The sequence below is a fragment of the Canis lupus genome, chromosome 1 (assembly GCF_003254725.2).
Source record: "Canis lupus dingo isolate Sandy chromosome 1, ASM325472v2, whole genome shotgun sequence".
NCBI classification, from domain to species: domain Eukaryota; kingdom Metazoa; phylum Chordata; class Mammalia; order Carnivora; family Canidae; genus Canis; species Canis lupus.
Window position 1 is genome coordinate 106,357,914 of NC_064243.1, and position 21,384 is coordinate 106,379,297.

General features: G+C 51.3%; 2 protein-coding genes across 5 annotated transcripts in view; both read right to left on the reverse strand.

The window, feature by feature from the left end:
- The window catches only part of POLD1 (DNA polymerase delta 1, catalytic subunit), a 28,707-nt gene extending 16,996 nt beyond the window's left edge, over positions 1–11,711 (reverse strand). Inside the window, exons 1-2 of one of the 2 annotated variants that reach the window (XR_003126971.3) lie at positions 11,623–11,711; positions 10,509–10,646 (exon numbers count right to left, since the gene is read on the reverse strand). Coding sequence is in view for 1 of the 2 variants with exons in the window: in XM_025424153.3 (XP_025279938.3) it covers positions 10,509–10,546 (38 nt within the window). In the remaining variant the exon portion in view is untranslated. The remainder of the gene's footprint in view (positions 1–10,508; positions 10,647–11,622) is intronic. The other variant, XM_025424153.3, reaches the window with a different exon arrangement.
- A 1,339-nt stretch (positions 11,712–13,050) lies between these two features.
- NR1H2 (nuclear receptor subfamily 1 group H member 2) lies at positions 13,051–19,534 on the reverse strand. 3 transcript variants are annotated; one of them, XM_035711020.2, is made up of 10 exons: positions 19,374–19,534; positions 19,124–19,257; positions 18,472–18,533; positions 18,259–18,390; positions 17,614–17,904; positions 17,268–17,536; positions 16,875–17,054; positions 16,137–16,236; positions 14,027–14,235; positions 13,051–13,636 (listed from the first exon to the last, which is right to left on the reverse strand). In XM_035711020.2, the coding sequence occupies exons 3-10, from the start codon at positions 18,512–18,514 to the stop codon at positions 13,490–13,492; spliced, it is 1,371 nt and encodes a 456-aa protein (XP_035566913.2). In that variant the 5' UTR covers positions 18,515–18,533; positions 19,124–19,257; positions 19,374–19,534; the 3' UTR covers positions 13,051–13,489. The 3 variants fall into 3 exon arrangements, with proteins under 3 accessions (XP_035566913.2, XP_025279942.3, XP_025279943.3); XM_025424157.3 differs by having other exon boundaries at positions 19,370–19,529; XM_025424158.3 differs by having other exon boundaries at positions 19,097–19,257; positions 19,370–19,529.
- Positions 19,535–21,384: the final 1,850 nt, after the last annotated feature.

The window sequence follows — 21,384 nt, forward strand, 5'->3', positions numbered from 1 at the left end:
TGCCACATTTGCTTTATCAGCCCCTATATGTGATATGCACACATCATCACTTATTTATTTCCCCAGTCATTTGAGTTAGTTGCCTGTCAGTTAGATACCATGGCCCTTGATCCCTGCATACTTTAGCACATATTGTTGAAGGACAAAGACATTCTTTCTCTTTCCCCTTCTTTTAAATAGGCTCCACACCCAACACAAGGCTTGAACTCACAATCCTGAGATCAAGAGTCACTGCTCTACCAATGGAGCCAGCCAGGAGCCCCAAGGACATGTTCTCTCTCTTTTAAAATACTTTGAGAGAAAGAGAGAGAGAGAGGGAGAGTGCACAAGCAGGGAGGAGAGGGAGAAGCAGACTCTGTGCTGAGCAGGGAGCCCAATGTGAGGCTTGATTTCAGGAATCCAGGAACACAACCTGAGCCAAAGGCAGATGCTTAACCAACTGAGCCACCCAGGCGCCCCCCCCCCTCCCCCGGGGCCGAGGTCATTCTCTTAAGCAAGCATGGGATGATGATCAAATCCAGGACTTTTAACAACTCAATAATAACATAAAGTGTCCATTTCCTGATTACTCTGTCCCCCCAAATCTCCCTTATAGTATTTCCCTCCAAACCAGGATCCAATGTAGCAAACACAACAAAAAAAAAGCAAATGTATACATTTTTTTTGTTCTTTTCTTTCATAAAATTGGTTTTTTAACAGTTTATTTATGGGGCACCTGGGTGGCTCAGTGGTTGAGCATCTGCTTTTGGCTCAGGGTGTGATCCTGGAGTCCTGGGATGGAGTCCCCCATCAGGCTCCCTACAGGGAGCCTGCTTCTCCCTCTGCCTATGTCTCTGCCTCTCTGTGTCTCTCATGAATAAATAAACAAAATCTTAAAAAAAAAAAAAAAAGTTAAAAAAAAAAGTTTATTTATTTAAGTAAGCTCTATGCCCCAACGTGGGGCTTGAACTCACGACCCTGAGATCAAGAGTTGCACACTCTTCTGACTAAGCCAGCCATGCGCCCCTGTTTATATGTTTTCTTAATTGCAACACATAAGAAATTATTTTACGGTAGGTTTTGATAAGATATATTGATATGAAAGTATATATCCGCCCTTTCACGAAGATGGCGCCGAAGGCCTCCCAAAGCTGAAGCCAAAGCAAAGGCTTTGAAAGCTAAGAAAGTGGTGCTGAAAGGTGTGCACAGTCACAAAAAAAAGAAGATCCACACATCACCTACATTCCGACGACCCAAGACCCTGCGTCTCCAAAGGCAGCCCAAATATCCTCGAAAGAGCGCCCCCAGGAGAAACAAGCTTGATCACTATGCCATCATCAAGTTCCCCTTAACTACTGAGTCAGCCGTGAAGAAAATAGAAGACAACATCACACTTGTGTTCATTGTGGATGTCAAGGCCAATAAGCACCAGATCAAACAGGCTGTGAAGAAGCTCTATGACATTGATGTGGCCAAGGTCAACACCTTGATCAGGCCTGATGGAGAGAAGAAAGCATATGTTCGACTGGCTCCTGACTATGATGCTTTGGATGTTGCCAACAAAATTGGGATCATCTAAACGGAGTCCAGCCGGCTATAAATCTAAACATAAATTTTTTCACCATTAAAAAAAAAAAGAAAGTATATATCTTCTAGTAGGTTTGACAAAAGACTATATTCAAGTGAAGCCCATTGAGATTAGTAACTTCACCATGAATAAATAAGAGAATATTCTAAGAAAATACACACTCAGTTATTTGAGGGTAAATAGCCATGATGTATGAAAGCTATTCTGAAAAAAAAAAAAAAGTTTTTAGGGCGCATATGTGCAGAGAGGGGGAAAATGAAGCTTGTGTACATGCAAATCATAAAACAAAGAGGGGAAATGTTAAAACATGTGAAGCTAGGTAAAGGGTATACAAGTGTTCTTTGCATTATTCTTACTCTTTGGATCTTCCTATAAGTTTAAAATTATTATTATTACTTTTTTAGAGATTTTATTTATTCATGAGAGACAGAGAGGCCAAACATATGCAGAGGGAGCCTGATGTGGGACTTGATCCTAGAATCCGGGATTATGCCCTGAGCCAAAGGCAGATGGTCAACCGCTGAGCCACCCAGGCATTCCAAGTTTAAAATTATTTTAAAAAAGAGAAAGAAGTTTTTTAAAAGTACATGACTCCCAGCATCCAGGCCTACAGAGAGATTACAGGAACCTAGAGCAGACCCCAGACCCAGCTGGGGAGGGCAGGGAGGGGACAGGTCAGCTGCCCTGGGTTCCAGTGAACACTTCTGATCCCATAACTCCCCTTACACCACCCTAGATCCAGTCTCCCCTTCTTCCTTTTAGGGACCGACCCCTTGCCTCGGAGCCGACATAGGAAGCCCAGCCCAAGACTACATTTCCCAGGGTGCACTGCTAGCGACGATCACGTTACTGAGTTCTCTTGCAAAAAGAATGCGAGGTGTGCAACTTCTGGGAGAGCCTTCAAAGGAAGCTTGCCTCTATAGCCTCTTCCCTCTTCTCGATGGCTGGGGCATGGATATAGTGGTGATGAACCAAACTTGACCACAGGGACACGGACAACATTACAGGGAATGCAGGGCTACAAGACAGAAGGGACCCAGGTCCCTTGACAACCTCCTGAGGGCAGAGTTTCTACTTTAGGGAAGTTACGCAGAGAAATATACTTATGTCTTGCCTGAGCCACCACGCCGTAGGGTTACACCAGCTGAGCCTAGGGCTGACCGGGGATGTGTTGTTGCAAATGTCTGGTTTGGTACACAATGGAATACTTCTCCACATTAGACCACAGGTAGCTACCGAGAGACACACAGGATGGACAAATCTCAAAAACATGCCATGCAGAAGCCAGACACCCATGTATGCACTGGAGAGATGGGAAAGTGGTCAGGGGTATAGGTTTTCCTTTTGGGGGGATAAAAATGTTCTGGAAGTAGCCAGAGGTGGTGGATGTGCCACACTATAAACATACTCAATGCCACTGAACTGTACACTTCAAAATGGTTAACCTCAGGGATCCCTGGGTGGCGCAACGGTTTAGCGCCTGCCTTTGGCCCAGGGCGCGATCCTGGAGACCCGGGATCGAATCCCACATTGGGCTCCCAGTGCATGGAGCCTGCTTCTCCCTCTGCCTGTGTCTCTGCCTCTCTCTCTCTGTGTGACTATCATAAATAAATTTTAAAAAAATTAAAAAAACAAAACAAAACAAAACAAAATGGTTAACCTCAGGGGCACCTGGGGGGTTCAGTTGGTGGAGTGTCTGCTTTGGGCTCAGGTCCTGATCTCGGGGTCCTGGGATCAAGCCCAATGTTGGGCTCCCTGCTCAGCAGGGAGTCTGCTTCTCCCTCTCCCTCTCAAATAAAATCTTAAATAAATAAATAAATAAATTTTAAAAATGGTTAATTTCACCTCAATTTACAGTAAGAGTACATACCGTGTGGTGCCATTTATACAAAGTTTTTGAATAGGCTAATCTGTGGTGCTAGCAGTCAGGCCAGCAGCTGCTTATGGGAAGGGAGGGATTGAGAAGGGGAATGAGGAATTCTCTAGGGTGCCTTACCTACAGCTGCCCATTTGAGAACCTGTGCATTTCACTGTTTGTAAATTCTACCTCAATTAAAACATGAGAGCTGGAAGGCCACAATCCTGCATCTAGGGGTTTATAATAGAGGTATACTATCACAGAAAAAAATCTGCATTTATGAGGTTGTTTCCGGCAGCATTGTTTGCCATCACAAAAGACTGGAAACCACCTAAATGTCCTCATCCACCCTGGGGGAACTGTTTAAATAAATTACATCAACTCTGGTCCATGGAATATTATGCAGCTGTATAAAGGAATGAGGAAGCTCTCTACGTACTGATGTGCAGGGCTCTCAAAAGACCCATTGTTAGAGAACACGAGATGCAGAATGGTGTACTTAGACAGTTATCTTTTTTGTATTATAAAAAAAAGTCTAAAAAAAGTTTCTCCTGATTCTTTGCATTAGGAAATAATCAAACCAAAGTAAGAACTGGACTGCAAAACTACCTGTCTGGAATCTTAATGTCATATGTCAATGTCATAAAGGGGGTGGGTGACAAGGGGGCAGGAAACTTTTATTTATTCTTTAAGATTTTATTTATTGGGACACCTGGGTGGCTCAGTGGTTGGGTGTCTGCCTTCGGCTCAGGGCGTGATCCTGTGGTCCCGGGATGGAGTCCCACATCAGGCTCCCTTTATGGAGACTGCTTCTCCCTCTGACTATGTCTGCCTCTCTCTCTCATGAATAAATAAATAAAATCCTTAAAAAAAAAAAATTATTTATTTATTTGAGGGGGAGGGCAGAGGGAGAGGGAGGAGCAGACTCCCCACTGAGCAGGGAACCTGACCTGAGGCTCCATCCCAGGACCCTGGGATCATGACAGGAGCTGAAGGCAAATGCTTCAGTGAATGCATATAAATTGAAGAAGAGACTGCATATCTTGACAACTAAGTATAAGGTGGGACCTCAGATCAGATCTTGGATTAAAAAATCAAAAGCAGGGGCACCTGGGTGGCTCAGTGGTTGAGCATCTACCTTCGGCTCAGGTTATAGTCCTGGGGTCCTGGGATCGAGTCCCATGTCAGGCCCCCTACAGGCATCTTTCTTCTCCCTCTGCCGATGTCTCTGCCTCTGTCTCTCATAAATAAGTAAATAAAATCTTTAGGGATGCCTGGGTGGCTCAGCAGTTGAGCATCTGCCTTCAGCCCAGGGCATAATACTGGGGTTCCAGGATCGAGTCCCCCATGGGGCTCCCTGCAAGGAGCCTGTTTCTCCCTCTGCCTATATCTCTGCCTTCTCTGTGTCTCTCATGAATAACTAAATAAAATCTTTAAATAAATAAATAAATAAATAAATAAATAAAATCCAAAAAAAAAAAAAAAATCAAAAGCCACCATGTACGATGTCACCGGGACAACTGGACAAATTGAATAAAGATCATGTATGAGAGACGCCTGGGTGGCTCAGCGGTTGAATGTCTGTCTGCCTTTGGCTCAGGTCATGATCCCGGGATCCCAGATCAAGTCCTGTATCGGACTCCCTGCAGGGAGCCTGCTTCTCCCTCTGCCTGTGTCTCTGCCTCTCTCTGTGTGTCTCTCACGAATAAATAAATAAAATCTTAAAAAAAAAATAAATTAAAAAAGATCATGTATGAAATAATGGTGTTGCCTCAGGGTAAATGGCCTGATTGTGATAATTATGCCAGTTATGTAGGATGTCATTGGTCAGCTAGAGTTCTGAGAGTTAAGTGTCATGATGACTACAACCTGTAAATAGTTCTGCCAAAAAAGAAAAAGTATTTATGTGTGTCTAGATAAAGCAAATGATACAGCGTGTTAGCTGGTGAATCCAGGCAAAGGGGACGTGGGTGTTTGTTGTATTTGTCTTGCAAGTTCTCTGCAAACCTGAAATTTTTCAAAATAAAAGTTGGAGAGGCACCTGGCTGGCTCAGTCAGTGGTGTGTGCAGCTCTTGATCTTGGGGTTGTGAGTTTGAGCCCCATGTTGTTGGGTATAGAGATTACTTACAAAACAAAAAAGTTGAGGGCGCTTGGATGGCTCAGTTAAGCATCTGCCTTCAGCTCAGGATGTGGTCCTAGGGTCCTGGGATTGAGTCCACATCAGGATCCCTGCTCCACAGGGAGTCTGCTTCTCCCCCTGCCACTCCCCCTGCTCATACTTTTGTGCTCTCTCTGAAATAAATAAAATCTTAAAAAGTTGGAAGAAAACACATAAAATAAAAAATAACATTTTTACAAGGTATATGGGAGAGTATGTAAAGCATGTTTGTGCTTTGATGTTATTAAGTAGGGTCCACGCCTAGCATGGAGCCCAACGCGGGGCCTCAACTCATGACCCTGAAATTAAGACCTGAGCTGAGATCACGAGATGGACACTTAACCAAACGAGCCACCCAGGTGCCCCAAAGCATGTTTGTTTTCTTTTCTTTATTTTTTTTAAGATTTTATTTACTTATTCATGAGAGATACAGAGAGAAGTAGAGAGAGAGGCAGAGAGAGGAGAAGCAGGCTCCATGCAAGGAGCCTGATGTGGGACTCGATCCTGGGACTCCAGGGTCACGCCCCGAGCCAAAGGCAGACGCCCAACCGCTGAGCCACCCAGGCATCCCACATGTTTGTTTTCAATGCATAATTCTGGAGAGATAGGTAATAAACTGGTAACCCTGGCTTCCCGGGGGTGGGGGAACGGGACAGTATGGGACAGTTTTATTGATATAATTCATACACCATATGACTCATGAGATCAAGTGTACAGTTTGATAATTTTTAGTGAATTCAGAGCTGTGTGACCATCACCACAATCTTAGAACCTTTTCATCACCCCAAAACAAAACCCCACACTCCTTGGCCATCACTCTCACCCCAGCCTCTCGGCCCATTCCCACCCCAACTTCTCCCAGCCCAAAGCCATCACTAATCTACTTTGTCTCTGTGGATTTGCCCATTCTGGGCATTTCCTATAAATGGAACCTTAGAATATGTGTCCTTTGTTGTCTGGCTTGTTTCACTTGGGATCGTTTTCAAGGTCTACCCATGATGCAGCAGGGGTCAGTGCTTCCTTCCTTTTCATGCCTGAACACTCCCTCGCCATGTGGCTGTAGAACACTGTGTTTATCCATCTGTCTGTCAGTGAACTGATATCAGGCTGTTTGCACCTCTTGCCTGTGACGAGTGGTGCTGCTCTGACAGAGGACACGCAAGTTTCGAGTTTCCTATAGGGAGGAAGACTTGGAATACTCTCCTTTGGCGACTTTTGAGTGCAAACTGTTTATACGTGGCTTAACTCACAGGAAAGGAAAAGCCCGGAGGCCTTTGCTCCAGCCTTGTAAGCGGCCAGAGAGACACATAGAGTTTTGACCAGGGGAGAGGGGGGGCAGTGGGAGAGACCTGGGTGGAGCAGAGGATCTCTGCCTTCCAGGAGCCCAGAGGAGTGGCCACACCTGGCCTGGCAAAGGGAGGCAGGAGGGCTCCTGGGCAGACAGGCTGCACCAGGTCAGTGGGCCGTAGCCAGGAGTGTGTGGTGGGAGGGAAGGTCGCTTTGCAAGCAAAATAGAGGTTCCTGTGCTAGTTTCCCATTGTAGGCACCGCCTAAGCACAGTCGGACAAGGGAGCATTAGAAGGAAAGAGGCCGGGACCCCTGGGTGGCTCAGCGATTGAGCATCTGCCTTCAGCTCAAAACGTGATCCCAGAGTTCTGGGATTGAGTCCCGCATCAAACTCCTGTATGAAGCCTGCTTCTCCCTCTGCCTGTGTCTGCCTCTCTCTTGGTCTCTCACAAATAAATAAATAAAACCTTTAAAAAAAAAAAAAAAGAGAGAGAGAGAGAGAGAAGGAAAGAGGCCCCTGTGTGTCCCCTCTCAGCTGCCGAGGCACAAAACAGGGTGATCTCTCCTGGTTCAGACTCTTCATTACAAACAGATAACGCTGAGCGCCCCCTGACTTAGACATTAGTTTCTGTGACACCCCCTCATCAGTGTTCTCGTCCCATCTCCCAACCCAGGGCTTTCTCTGCCACCTCTACACTCATCTGATCCGGCTTGCCTATCTCTGGCCCAGACCGCTCTCCAAGGCTCAGCCCAACAGAGGCAAGCTGCTTACTATGAGGACGTCTGCTTAGGCATCCCACACTCCATAGCCAGGCCCCTCATCTCCCTGCAAACCTGCTCCCTGAACCCCTCATCTCCCCCAGTTCAGGAAAAGGCAGCTCCCACCAGGCCAACAACCTGGGAGTCACCCCAGCTTCTCTCTTCCCCTCCCTCAGACCACATGTTTGTTTCCCCTGCAAATCTCATAGGCTCTATGAGACCGGAGTCTCACCACTTTCCAGTCCCTGCTGGGCTCCCAGCCCAGGGTCCTCTGACTTTCTAGGATTGTTTGCAGCTTTCTGTTGTGGTTGCTGTTTGTCTCCCCCTGCTGGAACCTGAGCCCAGCATGAGTCCAGCGTAGGCAGGGATTTGGTGTGTGTTGTCAGGGAGGCGTTCCAGAGTCTACAACAGAGCCTGGCACACAGTAGGTGCTGAATAACTATCTGTTCAATAAATGAAGAGCCTTCCATTAGGGTGTCCCTCATTCCACCCTGCCCCCTATCAGTGTATTCTTCACACAGCAACCGGACAGATCCTGTACAAATGTGTCAGATCATCCCATCCCTGCTCTGCTCAGAAGCTCCCCTAGGTTCCATCTTATGCAGAACTAAAGCCAAGTCCTCAGGGTGGCCCACAAGACCTTCCCTTTTAGACACTTATCTCTGCCCTCTCCCCCTTGTTCATTTGGTTCCAGCCACTTGTTTCTTCTCTGTTCCTTAAGCACTCCAGGCTTGGTCCTACCTCAGGACCTTTGACAGACTGTTCCCTCTGCCCTGCCAAATACTCTTCCCCAGATGTTCCCATGGCTTCCTCCCACCTCTCCTTCAGGTTTTTGCTCAAATGTCACCTTCTCAGTGAGGCCTGTTTTTTTTTTTTTTTTTAAAGATTTTTATTTTTAAGTAATCTACCTCCAACATGGGGCTTGTACTCACAACCCCGAGATCAAGAGCTGCATGCTCCACCGACTAAGCCAGTCAGGTACCCCAGTAAGGCCTGTTTAAAAGAACAATCTCCACTGCCCCACACTGATACCCTCCAACCCCTTTTCCTGTTTTACATTTTCCAGATGGTACTTATTGCTGCGTGATGCACTGTATCAGTTCTTAGAGTTCTCAAAGCATAGTCCTGGACCTGCAGCTTGAGCTTCACGTGGGAATGTGCTGGATGCTAATTGGTCAGGCCCAACGGAATCAAACTCTCGGGGGCTGGGGGGTCCAGAATCTATGGTAACGAGCCCTGGAGCTATTCCAAGGCCACTCAATTCTGAGAACCACTGCTTATTTATCTTGTTCACTGTCCATCCCCACAATGCGAATGAAAACTATGAGAGAGGTTTTGTCCTGTTTCCTGCTATGTCTCATGCGCCCTGAAGAGGGCCTAGGACAGAGGATGTGCTGAATAAACATCTACCAAATGAAGAATGAAGGAACTCACAAAATCTTCAAAAAAACTTCAGAGATAGGTGCTGTTACCTTCCAATACAGTGACCAGAACCAAGGTCCAGAGAGATGAAGCGACCTGCCCAAGGTGGCACAGCTAGCTCGGAGGGTTCAAAGATAGGCAGGCTCAATCCAGAGCCCCACTGTTAACCAGTACTGCAGACTGCCGGCGGCCAGGGGTGCCAGGCGAGATGCAGGGGTGAACTGCTCTCTGCCCAGCAGTAGACACAGACTGGAGGTGGACACCTCTGCTTGCTCATCCCCGTGTCCTGGCTCACACACATCTAGTGACAGAATGATCAGTTTACAAAAGTAACTATGCACCCCTCTCCCCCTCATCCCCCAGAAAGCTACACTTTTCATGCTTTGGCCTTGTCCCTCCTTGGGGGCCTCCCTGACTCCGCTACCCTTGTTTGCACGTCAGGGACCATCTGGGCCTGTGTCTGACATCTCACCAGACAGGAACCCCCCTCAGGACAGGGTAGGGTCTGTCGCTTCTCTGAGTCCTTGGCGATGCCCAGCACAAGGCCTGGCAGTGGGGAAGTTGTTTGCTGGATGAGCTCGCCCCTTTTCTCAGTCACTTAAACTCCTCTTCTTCCAGAGCCTCAGCTCCAGTTTAACTCTTCCAGGATACTCGGTGGCCCCTTGGGGCACTCACTGCAGCTAGTACTGCTTCTGTTACTGCACATGTGCACCCACATTCAATACCCATGTTCATATTCTGAAGCCGGAACTGCTTCAGAACATGAGCTCCTTAAAACACAGGGGTCAGGGTGTCAGTCAAGTCGGGGTCCCAGCATCATCACTCAGCACAGTGCCTGGAACACAGGCCACTTCAAATTCTGTCGGTTTAGACTCCTGTTGAATAACACCAACCCTACAAGTCTCCCCTCAGCCTCCGCCACTTCTCTCGCCTCCCAAAGACTAGTGCTGCCTCGCATTGGTTCTGAGCACTCTGGATTGAGATCTGTGCTCCTCCCCACCAAACTGAATTCTCATTGGCTCCCCAATGCCCAGCAAAGGATCTGCCATAAAAGCAGCTGACTGCAAGAAGGGCTGAAGAGGAGAAAAAGCATTGCAAGAGAAGGGAATAGCGTGGCCAAGAGGCCATCAGTGGGGAAGGAACCTAAGTGACAGGAGGCCTGAGTGGATGAGCAGCAAGGAAGGAGAGGGATGGATATGGATATCCACAGGTTCCTGGCACAGGTGGGGCTATGAAGCTGAGAAACTGATATCACCCTGCCCACTCACGGCCACCTCAGAGTGGCACCCCAAACCTGCTCCGCCTCAGCCTTCTCCATTCAGCCTGTTGCTCAAACCACATAACCCAGTCATCTGAGCTCTTCTTCCTTACACCCCCATGTTCTGCCGGCTCAAACCCCAAAGACAATCTGACACTGACAGCACAGCAGTCTGAGGCACCGACAATCCTCTCTTGCCTTTCAACTGGCCTTCCTCCTTCCACTCTTGTACCCATTACAATTCCATCTTCGCTCAGCAGCCTGTGAGTTTTTCAAAAGGCAGGGCAGGTCCTGTTGCTCTGATGCTCAAAACTCCCCATGGCTTCCCGGTGGAACCTAGAATAAAAGCCAAACCCCACACCAACGTCTACAAGGATCTGATTCCCCAACATGTCTCTAGCCTCACTTGTTCTCTTGGGTCCAGCTACAAACACACTAAATTTGCCTCAGGGCCTTTGCACTTGATGGTCCCTCTGTCCAGACCTTTCTTTTCTTTTTTTTTAAACATTTTTTAAAATTTTTATTTATTTATGATAGTCACAGAGAGAGAGAGAGAGAGAGGCAGAGACACAGGCAGAGGGAGAAGCAGGCTCCATGCACCGGGAGCCGGATGTGGGATTCCATCCCGGGTCTCCAGGATCGAGCCCTGGGCCAAAGGCAGGCGCCAAACCGCTGTGCCACCCAGGGATCCCCAGACCTTTCTTTTCTTTACATGGCTGACTTCTCTGTCAAATGTCACATCCCCAGAAAGGCGATTTTTTATCACTCCAGCTAAAGAGGTTGGCTACCCTGTTTTATTTCACTTTGGACAATGTATCAGACCCCAAGAGCATTGCTTTAACATTAATACTTATCACTAGTCTCCTGTCTATCTTCTCCCCAGGCAAGGACTCCCCTAACTTATTCGGGCTGTAGTCTCTGCTTCCAGAACAGTGCCTGGCACAGGGTACTCAATATTTAGTGAATAAAGCGTGACACCATGCTCCCACGTGCACCAATTCAGTCCTCCAACGCGTCCGAGATCCCGTCGCCCCAAAGACCCTCCAGGGGTCCATCCCCCAGCTCGCCCCGGGGGCCAGGCGCCAAGCACAAGCTCACCCCCGCACTCCGAGGGGCCCCCAAGGCCCGGTCATCTTCCCGCGCGTTCCCACGACCACCGGCCCTTGCCCCTGTACAGCGCGTCCTCAAGCCAAAGGGATCCCTCCCGCTTCCGCGCCCCTCGCAACCCTTCCTCAGGCCTACATGCCCGGCTCCTCCAACCTCCTTCCCCGCCGGGCCGAAACCCTGCAATCCCCCTTCTCCCCTTACTGACCCGCTTCAAACAGCCTTTCCCGCCACAGTCTACGCCGCCGTGACCCCTGACTCTACCCGCGCAGACTCAGAGACGCTGCGCGCCGAGCGGGGCCACGCCCCTCCCGCGCCCGTAGGGCGAGACCACGCCCCGACGCGGCCTCAGGCCACGCCCCCCCGCTCAACTGCGACGAGATCACGCCCTGTCCTTCCAACTTGGGATGTGGCCTCTCCCTATTTTCCATAATTCTCGCCAAACCCCGCCCCGTCCTGCGGGGTCCGACTCCTCCCAAGCCACGCCCCCTCCTGGCGTTGTCTCCGCTGATTTCTACCTGTGTGCGCCGCGGCGCGCCCCGCCCCCTGTCCGCATGGCCACGCCCCTGTCCTCATGGCCCCGCCCCCTCGCCCGCCGGCGCGGCGCTGGTCTCCTCAGCCCACTTTCGGTGGAGGCCAAGTCGGGGTGGATTCCGGCGCGTTGTCCTTCTTTCCGCTGGCGACCTGACGCCTGCCGTCCCCGCGGAGGGGAGGTCTGGTCACTTGTGTCTCACGGCCTGAGTTTTCCCAGCCGCATTAGACTCAGCGCAGGGTGGGCACATGAGGGGGAGCCAGGCACACTGCTTAGAATGGGACGACGCCTGTAACTAGTTACTTCCCCCTACCTGCTCTAAAAAACATAGCTTTCGGTCCCCAGCCCGTCCCTTCAGGCAACACCTCCTTCACCCTTGGCCAGGACTGTCCAGCTCACTTCCGTGACCCCTCAGGGCCTGGCCCTGGGGAAAAAGGAACTCTGAGAACTCTGCAGTCCGCCCTTATTCTGAACATACCACAGCCTCTTACCATCCAGAGTTGGCAGTGCCCTTTCCTTAATTTAGGGGGCGGGACCCTAGTCTTGGTATCTTGATGCCCTGATGAGGACTTGTGTACCTTGTACGTCTAGATGCACACACAGCTGCGAGCTGCCCCCATTAAAGCCCCTATTAATAACACTTACATTCTAGTTGACCCTGATCACCCCCTAAGGCCAGCCAACTGGTAGCCACCTCCAGCGAACCTTATCTTGTTCTCCCATGTTTCCAGTGCACACAATTGTTCGCCACACAGTAAGTGCCCTATACACATTTGTTGGATGAATATCTGCATTCCCAGAATGGCCAGCACGGTGACTAGCCCACCAGTGGCTTCAGCAAATATTTTTTGAGTAGTGAAAGCCCGAGTCCCTCCATCACCTTAAATTCTTTTTCCTTCAACAGGCTCCAACTCACCTGTAGGGAGATGACCCCCAAGGCTGTTAGGTTAGCCCCTTGGAACTTGCCCCCCACCCCGAGTTCAAGTCCCATTACCTCAAACCCTTCACCAGCCTGGAAGCACAAGTTTTGGGGGCTGGTATCAATGAAGACCCTGACCACCCAACACCTATATACATCCTTGACTCACTCTGGCTCAAGGCAGGTTTCTATTCATACTTTTATTTTCCTGTTTTTGTCTTTTTTTTTTTTAGTTTTTATTAAATAAAAGGAACAAGGGGAGGAGGCCTGCAGTCTCTCAGGCTGGAGGGGAGAGCCTCAGGTCCCCCAATCCCTCTGTTCAAGGTGCGCAGTGAGCTTGAGGTGTAAGCTGGGTGGGGAGGGCGGCTGGTAGTGCTAGGAGAGTCAGAGGTTGGGATCTATGACCCATCCAGCCCTCCCAGGAAGACTCAGTGGGCAGGGGGGAGCCTCCTGGACCCTGACTGGGGCTCACCCGTGGGCTGAGGGCTGGTGGGGCCAGGACTTGTGCTAAAAGCCACAAGGTGGGACCCCAGGCTGGGCCCCTTCCCACTCCAGGAGGAGGAAGGGGTAACAATGTCCATTTGCTGAAGGGTACAGGGCTGTGGGGCAGGGTCACCAGGCCCCTCATTCGTGGACGTCCCAGATCTCAGACAGAAGAGGCGGCAGCTTCTTGTCTTGAAGCCGCAGGGCAAAGACCTGCTCGGAGTGCACAGAGCTCAGGGTACGCAAGCTCACAAGCTTCATCAGCATTCGAGGGAAGCGCAGCTGGTCCTGCATGGGGACAGGAGGAAGGTGGGCTTTGGCCGGAGCTCCTGACTCATGAGGCTCTGCTCAGCCTACTTGGCCCATCAGGACTACCAGGAGGGCCTCCCTCCTTGGGCCAAGCCAGGACAGCATGGTGGGGAGTGGCTGGGCAGAGTGTGGGGCCCCCACCCCTATGCCTGTACTAGGCCTGGCTCCTTGGCCAGGGGACGGGGGCCTGAGGACAGACTCTGCGGGAGGATGTCAGCCAGAGCTCAGAGCTCTGCTGCCAAGGGAGCCGGGCTCAGATGAGGAAGTAACACCACAGCCCTGGGCTTACCCACATGGGTCTTGGCTTCCTGTCCCCCTGCCAGGGCTGCAGGAAGGGCTGGGCTCTGGGTAGCTCCAGGAGCCGCCTACCTGTGGCCTCTTGATGCGCGTGTAGGAGAGCAGCGCCTCCACATAGGGTTGCTGTAGGGCTTCGACGCGGCTGGGCTCCTGCACATTGGGCCGGTCAGCAGAGAAGATGTTGATGGCGATGAGGAGGGCGTACTCGGCATCATCCAGACCCAGCCGCCGCATGGCCCGCGAGAACTCGAAGATGGGATTGATGAACTCCACCTGCAGGCCTGTGGGGGCGGGAGGCCCAGCCTGATAAGCTCCCCCAGCCCCAGACTGACCCCACTCCCGGATCCTGATCCTGCTACTGAGAATGGCAGCAATTTTAGTGTCCTTGTCACATCTGTTCACCTGTCTCCACCGCCTATATGAGTGCCTGGCACATGGTAAGTGTGCTATAACCCCTGCTTGAGTAAAGGAAGGAGTAACGAAAAGTGAACGTTTCTTCGGTGTTTTCTATGACCCCACCCTACCTTCACTTCCTTCCTGACTTCAGGAAAGGAAAAAATTTTAAACCTTGGTTACATTGTGTTGTTCCTGTGGTAGCCACCCCTGCTCAGAGTAAAACCTAAACTTATTCCCAAGAGCAGTTCGTTCATTCATCAAACATTATCAATCACCTACTATGTGCCAGGCTCCAGGGTAGAGCTGTTTACAAGACAAAGCCTCCCCTCTTGTGGAACTTGCATTTGGGGGTTGAGGAGAAGAGACAACAGACAAACATGTAAGTGAGCCATTCGGCCTGTGAGAGTGATGGGTTCTGCTGGATCAAGGTTAACGCAAGGAAGGGCAATGGAGGCATCTATACCAAATCAGCATCTTAGACAAGGTGGCCACTGCATGGTGATGTTGTAGGAAGGCCTCACTGTAGGGTGACCTTTGAGCAACAACCCAAAGGAGGGAAAGGGAAAAGTTACAAGGATGTATAAGTGTTCCAGGTGGGTACCACTGTCTGTTTTGCCCAGAACTGGGCAGCTTTCAGAGCCTCAAGACTTTCAATGTTGAAACTACAAAGGTCCCACATGAACCAGGGTGAGTTGGCACCCATGTTGGCTGAGAAACCGGCAACTACAAAAGCCTTGAGGCAGGAGCACAGTTGCTGGGTTCCAACAACAGGGAGGAAGCCAGTGTGGTAGGAGGAGGGTGGGAATGGGAGATGAGCACAGAGAGGCTCCTGCAGTGCCTGTGGGCCATGGCAAGGACTCTGCCTTTTCTTCCAATGAGACCGGAGCCATGCAGGCTAGTGAGCAGAGGAAGGACATGGGCTGACTTGGTATTAACAGGATCCTTCTGTTTGTGGTGTGAAAAGACACATTCAAGAGAACCCAGCGAGGGGACCTGGCAATGTTCCAGGAAGAGACACTGGTAGGACCTCATCTTTCTCTCCAGCCCCAGCTCCCTGTGCCTCGCTGTAGTTCCTTAAAACCATCTAGGTCTTCCCCTACCTCAGGGCCCTCTGCCAAAATCATTCTCCCCACCCACTGCTCCCCTGTCAAGTTCATATTCAAAGGGGGTTGAGATGGCCAGGGGTTTGAGGAAGGGAAGAGGATGAGGTTAGGAACACACATGTGGGAGTATAGACAGGTGCCCCAGGAAGAGATGGTGAGGGAGAGCAGGACTTATAGAGAAAGCCCAGAGACTGAACGAGCACAGCGTTTTTCTACATGGGGTTCCCAGAAGGCAATGCTACTCCCCAATTCCCTTTTCCTAGGTGATAAATCTCACCCCTAAGGCCTCAACTTCCTCCAAAAGCCCACCACCTAGGTCACATCCCCAGGTAAATGTTCTTGGAGGGCAGGGACCAGGACTGCCCTGTACAGTTGAGTAGGTTGCAATGGACTAAGATGCAGTCTTCCTCCAGTGACACCAGGTTTTGGGAGGAGGGAGCGTTTTTTCTTAATTCCTATCAAAATGCCCTATGTGACAGTAGAGCCCCCTTCACCTCATCCTGCATTGCATCCTAGTGCACAGACTCGGCATTCTGTACCCTTATCTCACCACAAGGATAGCTCCCCATGCTTTGGAAATAAAGAAATGGAGGCAGACAAGAATGAGGGCCTGAGGTCTCCCACCAGTAGGGGCCCAGCAGGGGCACGAGCCCTGCACCCTGCCAGTCCACTCTCTGTTGTACCTGCACGGTGAAAGTCATCCTTGCTATAGGTAAAGTCCTTCAGGAAAGTGATGCACTCGGTCTCATGGTTGTAGCGTCTGGCCGTCTCTAGCAGCATGATCTGGGGACAGCAGGGAGAGAAGTAGGCAGGGGCAGGGGCTCTAGGAGTCCCTATGACCCTTTAGCCACTGGTCTCTCCTCTCTTGGCCTGTGGGGGGACCTAATCTCGCCAGAAATCATCCCTTGTTCCCTCAGTCACCCCAGCCTGCAGTCAGCATGTCAGATACCCCAAACTCTCTCTCCTCCAGGTTTAGCACCCACAGCACCCTCTACTTGGGATACTCTTCCCAGGTGGTTATGAGGCATGGGGACAGGCAGTCTGTTTTCTTCATTGCCACATACTCAGCACTTGGAGTGGAGCCTCATATATGCTAGGAATTCAATATTTATTTGTTATGGTTGCTTTGGATTAAATGCCAACTCATCTGAATAGCCTTCCCAGCACCACATTCTTTCCAGCCCAATCCTCGATTTTTCCCAGCCCCGGCCCCTTTCCTTGTTCTCTTTGGCTCATGGGAGGCTCTGATTATCTGTTTAGTATTTTGGCCTTCCCCTGTAGGGTATCCTCTCCACAAGGGCAACAACTGGAGGTATATGACTCATCACTATACTCCCAACAGCTTTCCTGAGGCTTATCCCTGGAGCTCCTCATGGGCAGGAAGGAAGGGCCTTGTAGAGGATGGGCAGACTGCCCATTACCTCAATGGTAGACGCCTTCAGGAGGGCGATCTGGTCCTCGCGGCCCAGCTGCAGGAAGCCAGGCACTTGTTTGGCGAAATCCACAATCTCCTGGACTGAGATGATGGCTAGTTCCGTGAAGTGGGCAAAACGCTGCTGGCGGGCATCGCGGGACTGGGGGTCTGCACCCAGAGGCCAGGGCTGGGGAAACAGGGGCCAGGGTTATTCTCAGGACTTCTCCCTCAAGCCCAAGGCTGCAGGGACACCTTGAGGCAAAGACTGTACCCTAGGAGACCCTCCTCTCCAAGGCCCTGCCCTCTGAAGGCTTGTTACCTCCCCATGCCCTTGGCTACAGCCCTACTGGCTCAACCCCACCATGCTCATCATCCCTCAAGGCTGTGGGAGGGGAGGTACCGTGACTTTGGGCTGGTCAGAGAAGGAGCGTTTGTTGCACTGCAGTTGAGCTGCCACCAACTGTTGGATCATTAGTTCCTGAGCAGCTGTTAACTGAATACCCTCGCCTTCCCCAGAGCCCTGGCCGCCTCCGTCAGACCCTCCAGGGGAGGCCCCAGGTCCACAAGCTGTGCTGCTGCTGCCCATTGGCCCTACTGGTGACTGTTGCTGCTGCTGCTGTTGCTGCTTCCGAATCTTCTTCTTTCGGATCTGTTCCTCCGAGAGGACGCCTGTTCGGGAGACAGAGGCCTCAGCAGAGGCCCCAGGGCTGGGCAGGGGTCCGGCCGGCTCTCCCCCCAGCACTCACACTGCTCCCTCATCCCGGCCTCCTTGCACTTGCGCAGCCGGCACTGCTGGCACTTGCGCCGCATGAAGGCGTCCATCTGGCAGGTCCCGCCACCCCGGCAGGCGTAGCGCCTGGCCCCGCCTCGGACCACACTGCGCCGGAAGAAACCCTTGCAGCCTTCGCAGCTGAGCACGTTGTAGTGGAAGCCAGAAGCCTTGTCCCCGCACACACGGCACAGCTCATGGCCCAGCATCTTTGGGGCTGGGCCTTTCTTTCGCTTGCGCTCAGGTTCCTCAGCAGGGTCTGGAACGACTGGGGTGGGTGGTCAGGAACCCTGAGACACAGGGCCTCGGAAGGAAATTGCAGCCCAAGGATCATCCCCACAAGAGAGAAGCAAAAAGCCAGGATACAGACAGTGACCCAGGGAAATGGTGTCTCAGAAACAAAAGCGTGCATATCAGTGAACCCCAAAGAACAAATGACAAGTGGCATCAAGTAGGAAAAAAATATGCTCACGGGCAAAAAAAGAAAAAAAAAGTGACAAGTAAGCATGGAAGAAAAAATTAACGAGAAATTGGGAGCCTCCCATCCTCATTTCTGATCTTTCTCCCTTTCTGGATCCTTCCCCAACCCTGTCCCAGCCCCTGTCCTTGGCCCCCATCTCACCCCCGCTGCAAGCGGAGCGGGCCCAATCGCTGCCTGGGACATCAGGATCTGGACCCGAAGGCCACAGTTCAGGACCCTCCTCCTTTATCGCTGGTGAAGAAGATGGGGCGCTGGCTTGAGGCGGGCCATTTCCTGGGAGAGGTAAGCACAGTGAGTTTCTCCTGACAAGTGTGCCACGGGGGTCGGGGCTGGGCCGGGAAGGAGCTCACTCACCAGGCAAGGGCGTGTCCAGAGAACTGGTGGTGGGGGTGGACATGGTGGAGTCACGGAGAAACCTGCAGAATACGGGGGGACCGAGAGCCTTGTGGGGCCAGGGAGGCTCAGGTTAGGCCAGCCCCAAGTCCTGATGCGGGCACCTGTTTCTTCCATTTTTCCAGGCTCCTCCTTTACTGCAGAGACCCCCGCCTAGCCCCTGCCTGCCTCTGGGACCTCTCCTCAGGTTGGGACAGAGCCCGCCCCCGACCGCTCCAGGCCTCCACAGGCTCTCAGCCCTGCCCTCACCTAGACTCCGCCCCTCCCGTAGGCTCCGCCCACTCCGTTCCTGCAGGTACTGCCCTTTCTGCTTCCATCGTGCTCCGCCCTCACTTCCTCCATCCCACCCAGTTTCACCCTACCTACGAGTAAGAACTCCCCACCTCCGCGGAAATAGCATCCCCAACTCCCACCCTGACCCCACCACCTCCCCTTGCCCCACCCCCACTTTTCCATCTAGGTCCCGCCCAAGCCTACCAGGTCCCACCCTCACTCCAGCCATCACGCCCCGCCCCTCCCCTTGCCCCGCCCCGCCGGTGCCCCTCCCTGCAGGCCCCGCCCCACCTCCCGTCAGGCCACGCCTCACCCCTCCCTTCACGCTCCGCCCCCACACCTCGCTCCAGGTCCCGCCCCTCTCCGAACACCAGTGGGGGGCGGGGCTCATGGCTGCGCGCGAGGGTCTTGTGGGCGGCCTCTCGCGGGGTCTCCTACTCCCGTTGCCCTGGAAACAACCGGAGACAGCGCGAGCTACGGAAGGGAGGGGGGGAAGGAGAGAAGGAGGCTGAGCGGAGCAGCGCGGGGAACGCCGGGAAGCCCCGGGCCCAGGACGCCTCCCGAGTCTCCCCACACTCTAGTGCACCTGCCTCTGTCCCCTTGCTCTGCTTTTCCTCCTCCTTCTCTGTATCCCCTGGCACGCCGCCGCTTCTCGGATCCCCTCAAAAGTAACTTCGCCACTTCTTCCGGCAACCCCGCCGTGCGTCACTTTAGGAAGGGGGCGGGCAGTCAGGAGTGACGGACTTCCGGTCCGCTTAACTAGCCAAATCGGCTGCCCCGCACGGAAGTCGTATTCTCACCGGAAGCTTACCGTCCGGAGTATTTCCACCGAGGCCTGGCAGGAGAGTTCCGGACCAGTTCCATCGAATGTAGTGCGGGAGGGGGCGTGGCCTGTCTCAAACCTTCCGAGTGGGAGCTGGGCTGCTTTTGCTCCAGCCCTGTTCCTCTCTGGGCTCGTAGCTTGGGGGTTTACTGGTCACAAAGCTCCCGACCTTCTGCTCCTTGTCGCACACGTTGATTTGAAGCATGTTTGTCCTTGTTTGATTAACAAGTTTTCTGGTTTTAGAGGCACGTTGCTTATTGGTTTGAAATAAATTGAATTGCAAACCTAGACCCAGGAAAAATCTATTAAAAAAAGAACTTGTTGAGGGCTCCCTGGGTGGCTCAGCGGTTTGGTGCCTGCCTTTGGCCCAGGGCATGATCCTAGAGTCCTGGGATCGAGTCCCATATCGGGCTCCCTGCATGGAGCCTGCGTCTTACTCTGCCTGTGTTTCTGCCCCCCCCCCCCCGTGTGTCTCTCATGAATAAATAAATAAAATCTTTATATATATATATATATATAAAAGAACTTGTTGATATGAAGATTTAAAAAAAGCATAACCTCATAACCAAAGTGATACAAATAATAGCTTTTAAAGATAACTCACAGTACTTGAATAGGTAGAAAAAGGGAACTGTTCTGGTCTTCCCTGGATGATAATCAGATCTATATTGAGCATATATCCGTTTTTTATTGCAACGTATGAGTCATGCTCTTTTATAATTTGTTTTGTCCATTCCGACATGACCTTGAAGCTATGGAATCGGAGGATGTTACCACTAAAAGGGGTGATTACATGGACATAGAGTGGAGAGAATGGCTGAACTCGTGTCTCTGTCACTTCCTAGTTGTGTTATGTTGAGCCAGGCTATTGACCCTGCCTGTGCCTCAGTTTCCTTTCCTAAACTGGGTCCAACGAGGAGGCTGGGTGGCTCAGTAGTTGAGCACCTGCCTTTGGCTCAGGTCGTGATCCTAGGGTCCTGGGATTGAGACCGCATCAGGTTCCCCGCAGGAAGCCTGCTTCTCCCTTTGCCTGTGTCTCTGCCTCTTTCTCGGTCTCTCATGAATAGATAAATACAATCTAAAAAAAAATAAATTGGGCCCAATAAGAGTTAGTTGGGTTGTCATTACAACTAAATAAGGTAAAAAGAATGAGTCAGGTCAGGTTCAAATAAGGAGAGCCTAATATGTGAGAACTGTGTTTATTCTTGGGGATGCTCAGGTTGTTTTTAACTTCCCTAGAATAGTGCAAAAGGCTGAAAGAGACTGAAAATGAATTACAGCAGTTTGGGGCAAGGCATATCACCCTCAGTCTCAGTTGACGGATCTGTAAAATAGGGGAAGTTATTCCTATTTCTTAAGAAAGGTGTGAAGATTCAGGAGGGGCAGTGCCTGGCGCACCTAAGCATCCAGGGTGAAAATTCATAAAGGGAGACCTCAGTAAATTGAAAGGGGCAGACCAGCAGGGGGAGCTCTCCTGGGTTATCACTCCTGTGTCAATCACAGGAAGGACTGTCAATTACAGACAGACCCCAGCAGAAGAATCTCAACGAGAAAGAATCCTCAATTACAAGCCCCCAAAGGGAAAGGTGTACATCGCATCTCCTATAAGAAACCAGCTACCCCAGACTCATCCAATGAGAAACCATCTTCACCTTGAATTCTTGCTTTTCTCCAGTGGACTTTCGATCAAAACAACTCCTCCCAACTTCCTCTTTCTTCTCCATAAAATAATACTCCTTTCTTTTGTTGAGCTTGCCTGGGTTTTTGTTTGTTTGTTT

Coding starts and splice junctions, on each gene's coding strand:
- NR1H2 (XM_035711020.2), bottom strand. CDS start 18,514: ATGTCCACCCCCACCACCAGTTCTCTGGACACGCCCTTGCCTG. Junction 17,055..17,267: donor CTGACCAGCCCAAAGTCACG/GTACCTCCCCTC, acceptor CTGTTTCCCCAG/CCCTGGCCTCTGGGTGCAGA. Junction 14,236..16,136: donor GGATGACTTTCACCGTGCAG/GTACAACAGAGA, acceptor CCGCCCCCACAG/GCCTGCAGGTGGAGTTCATC.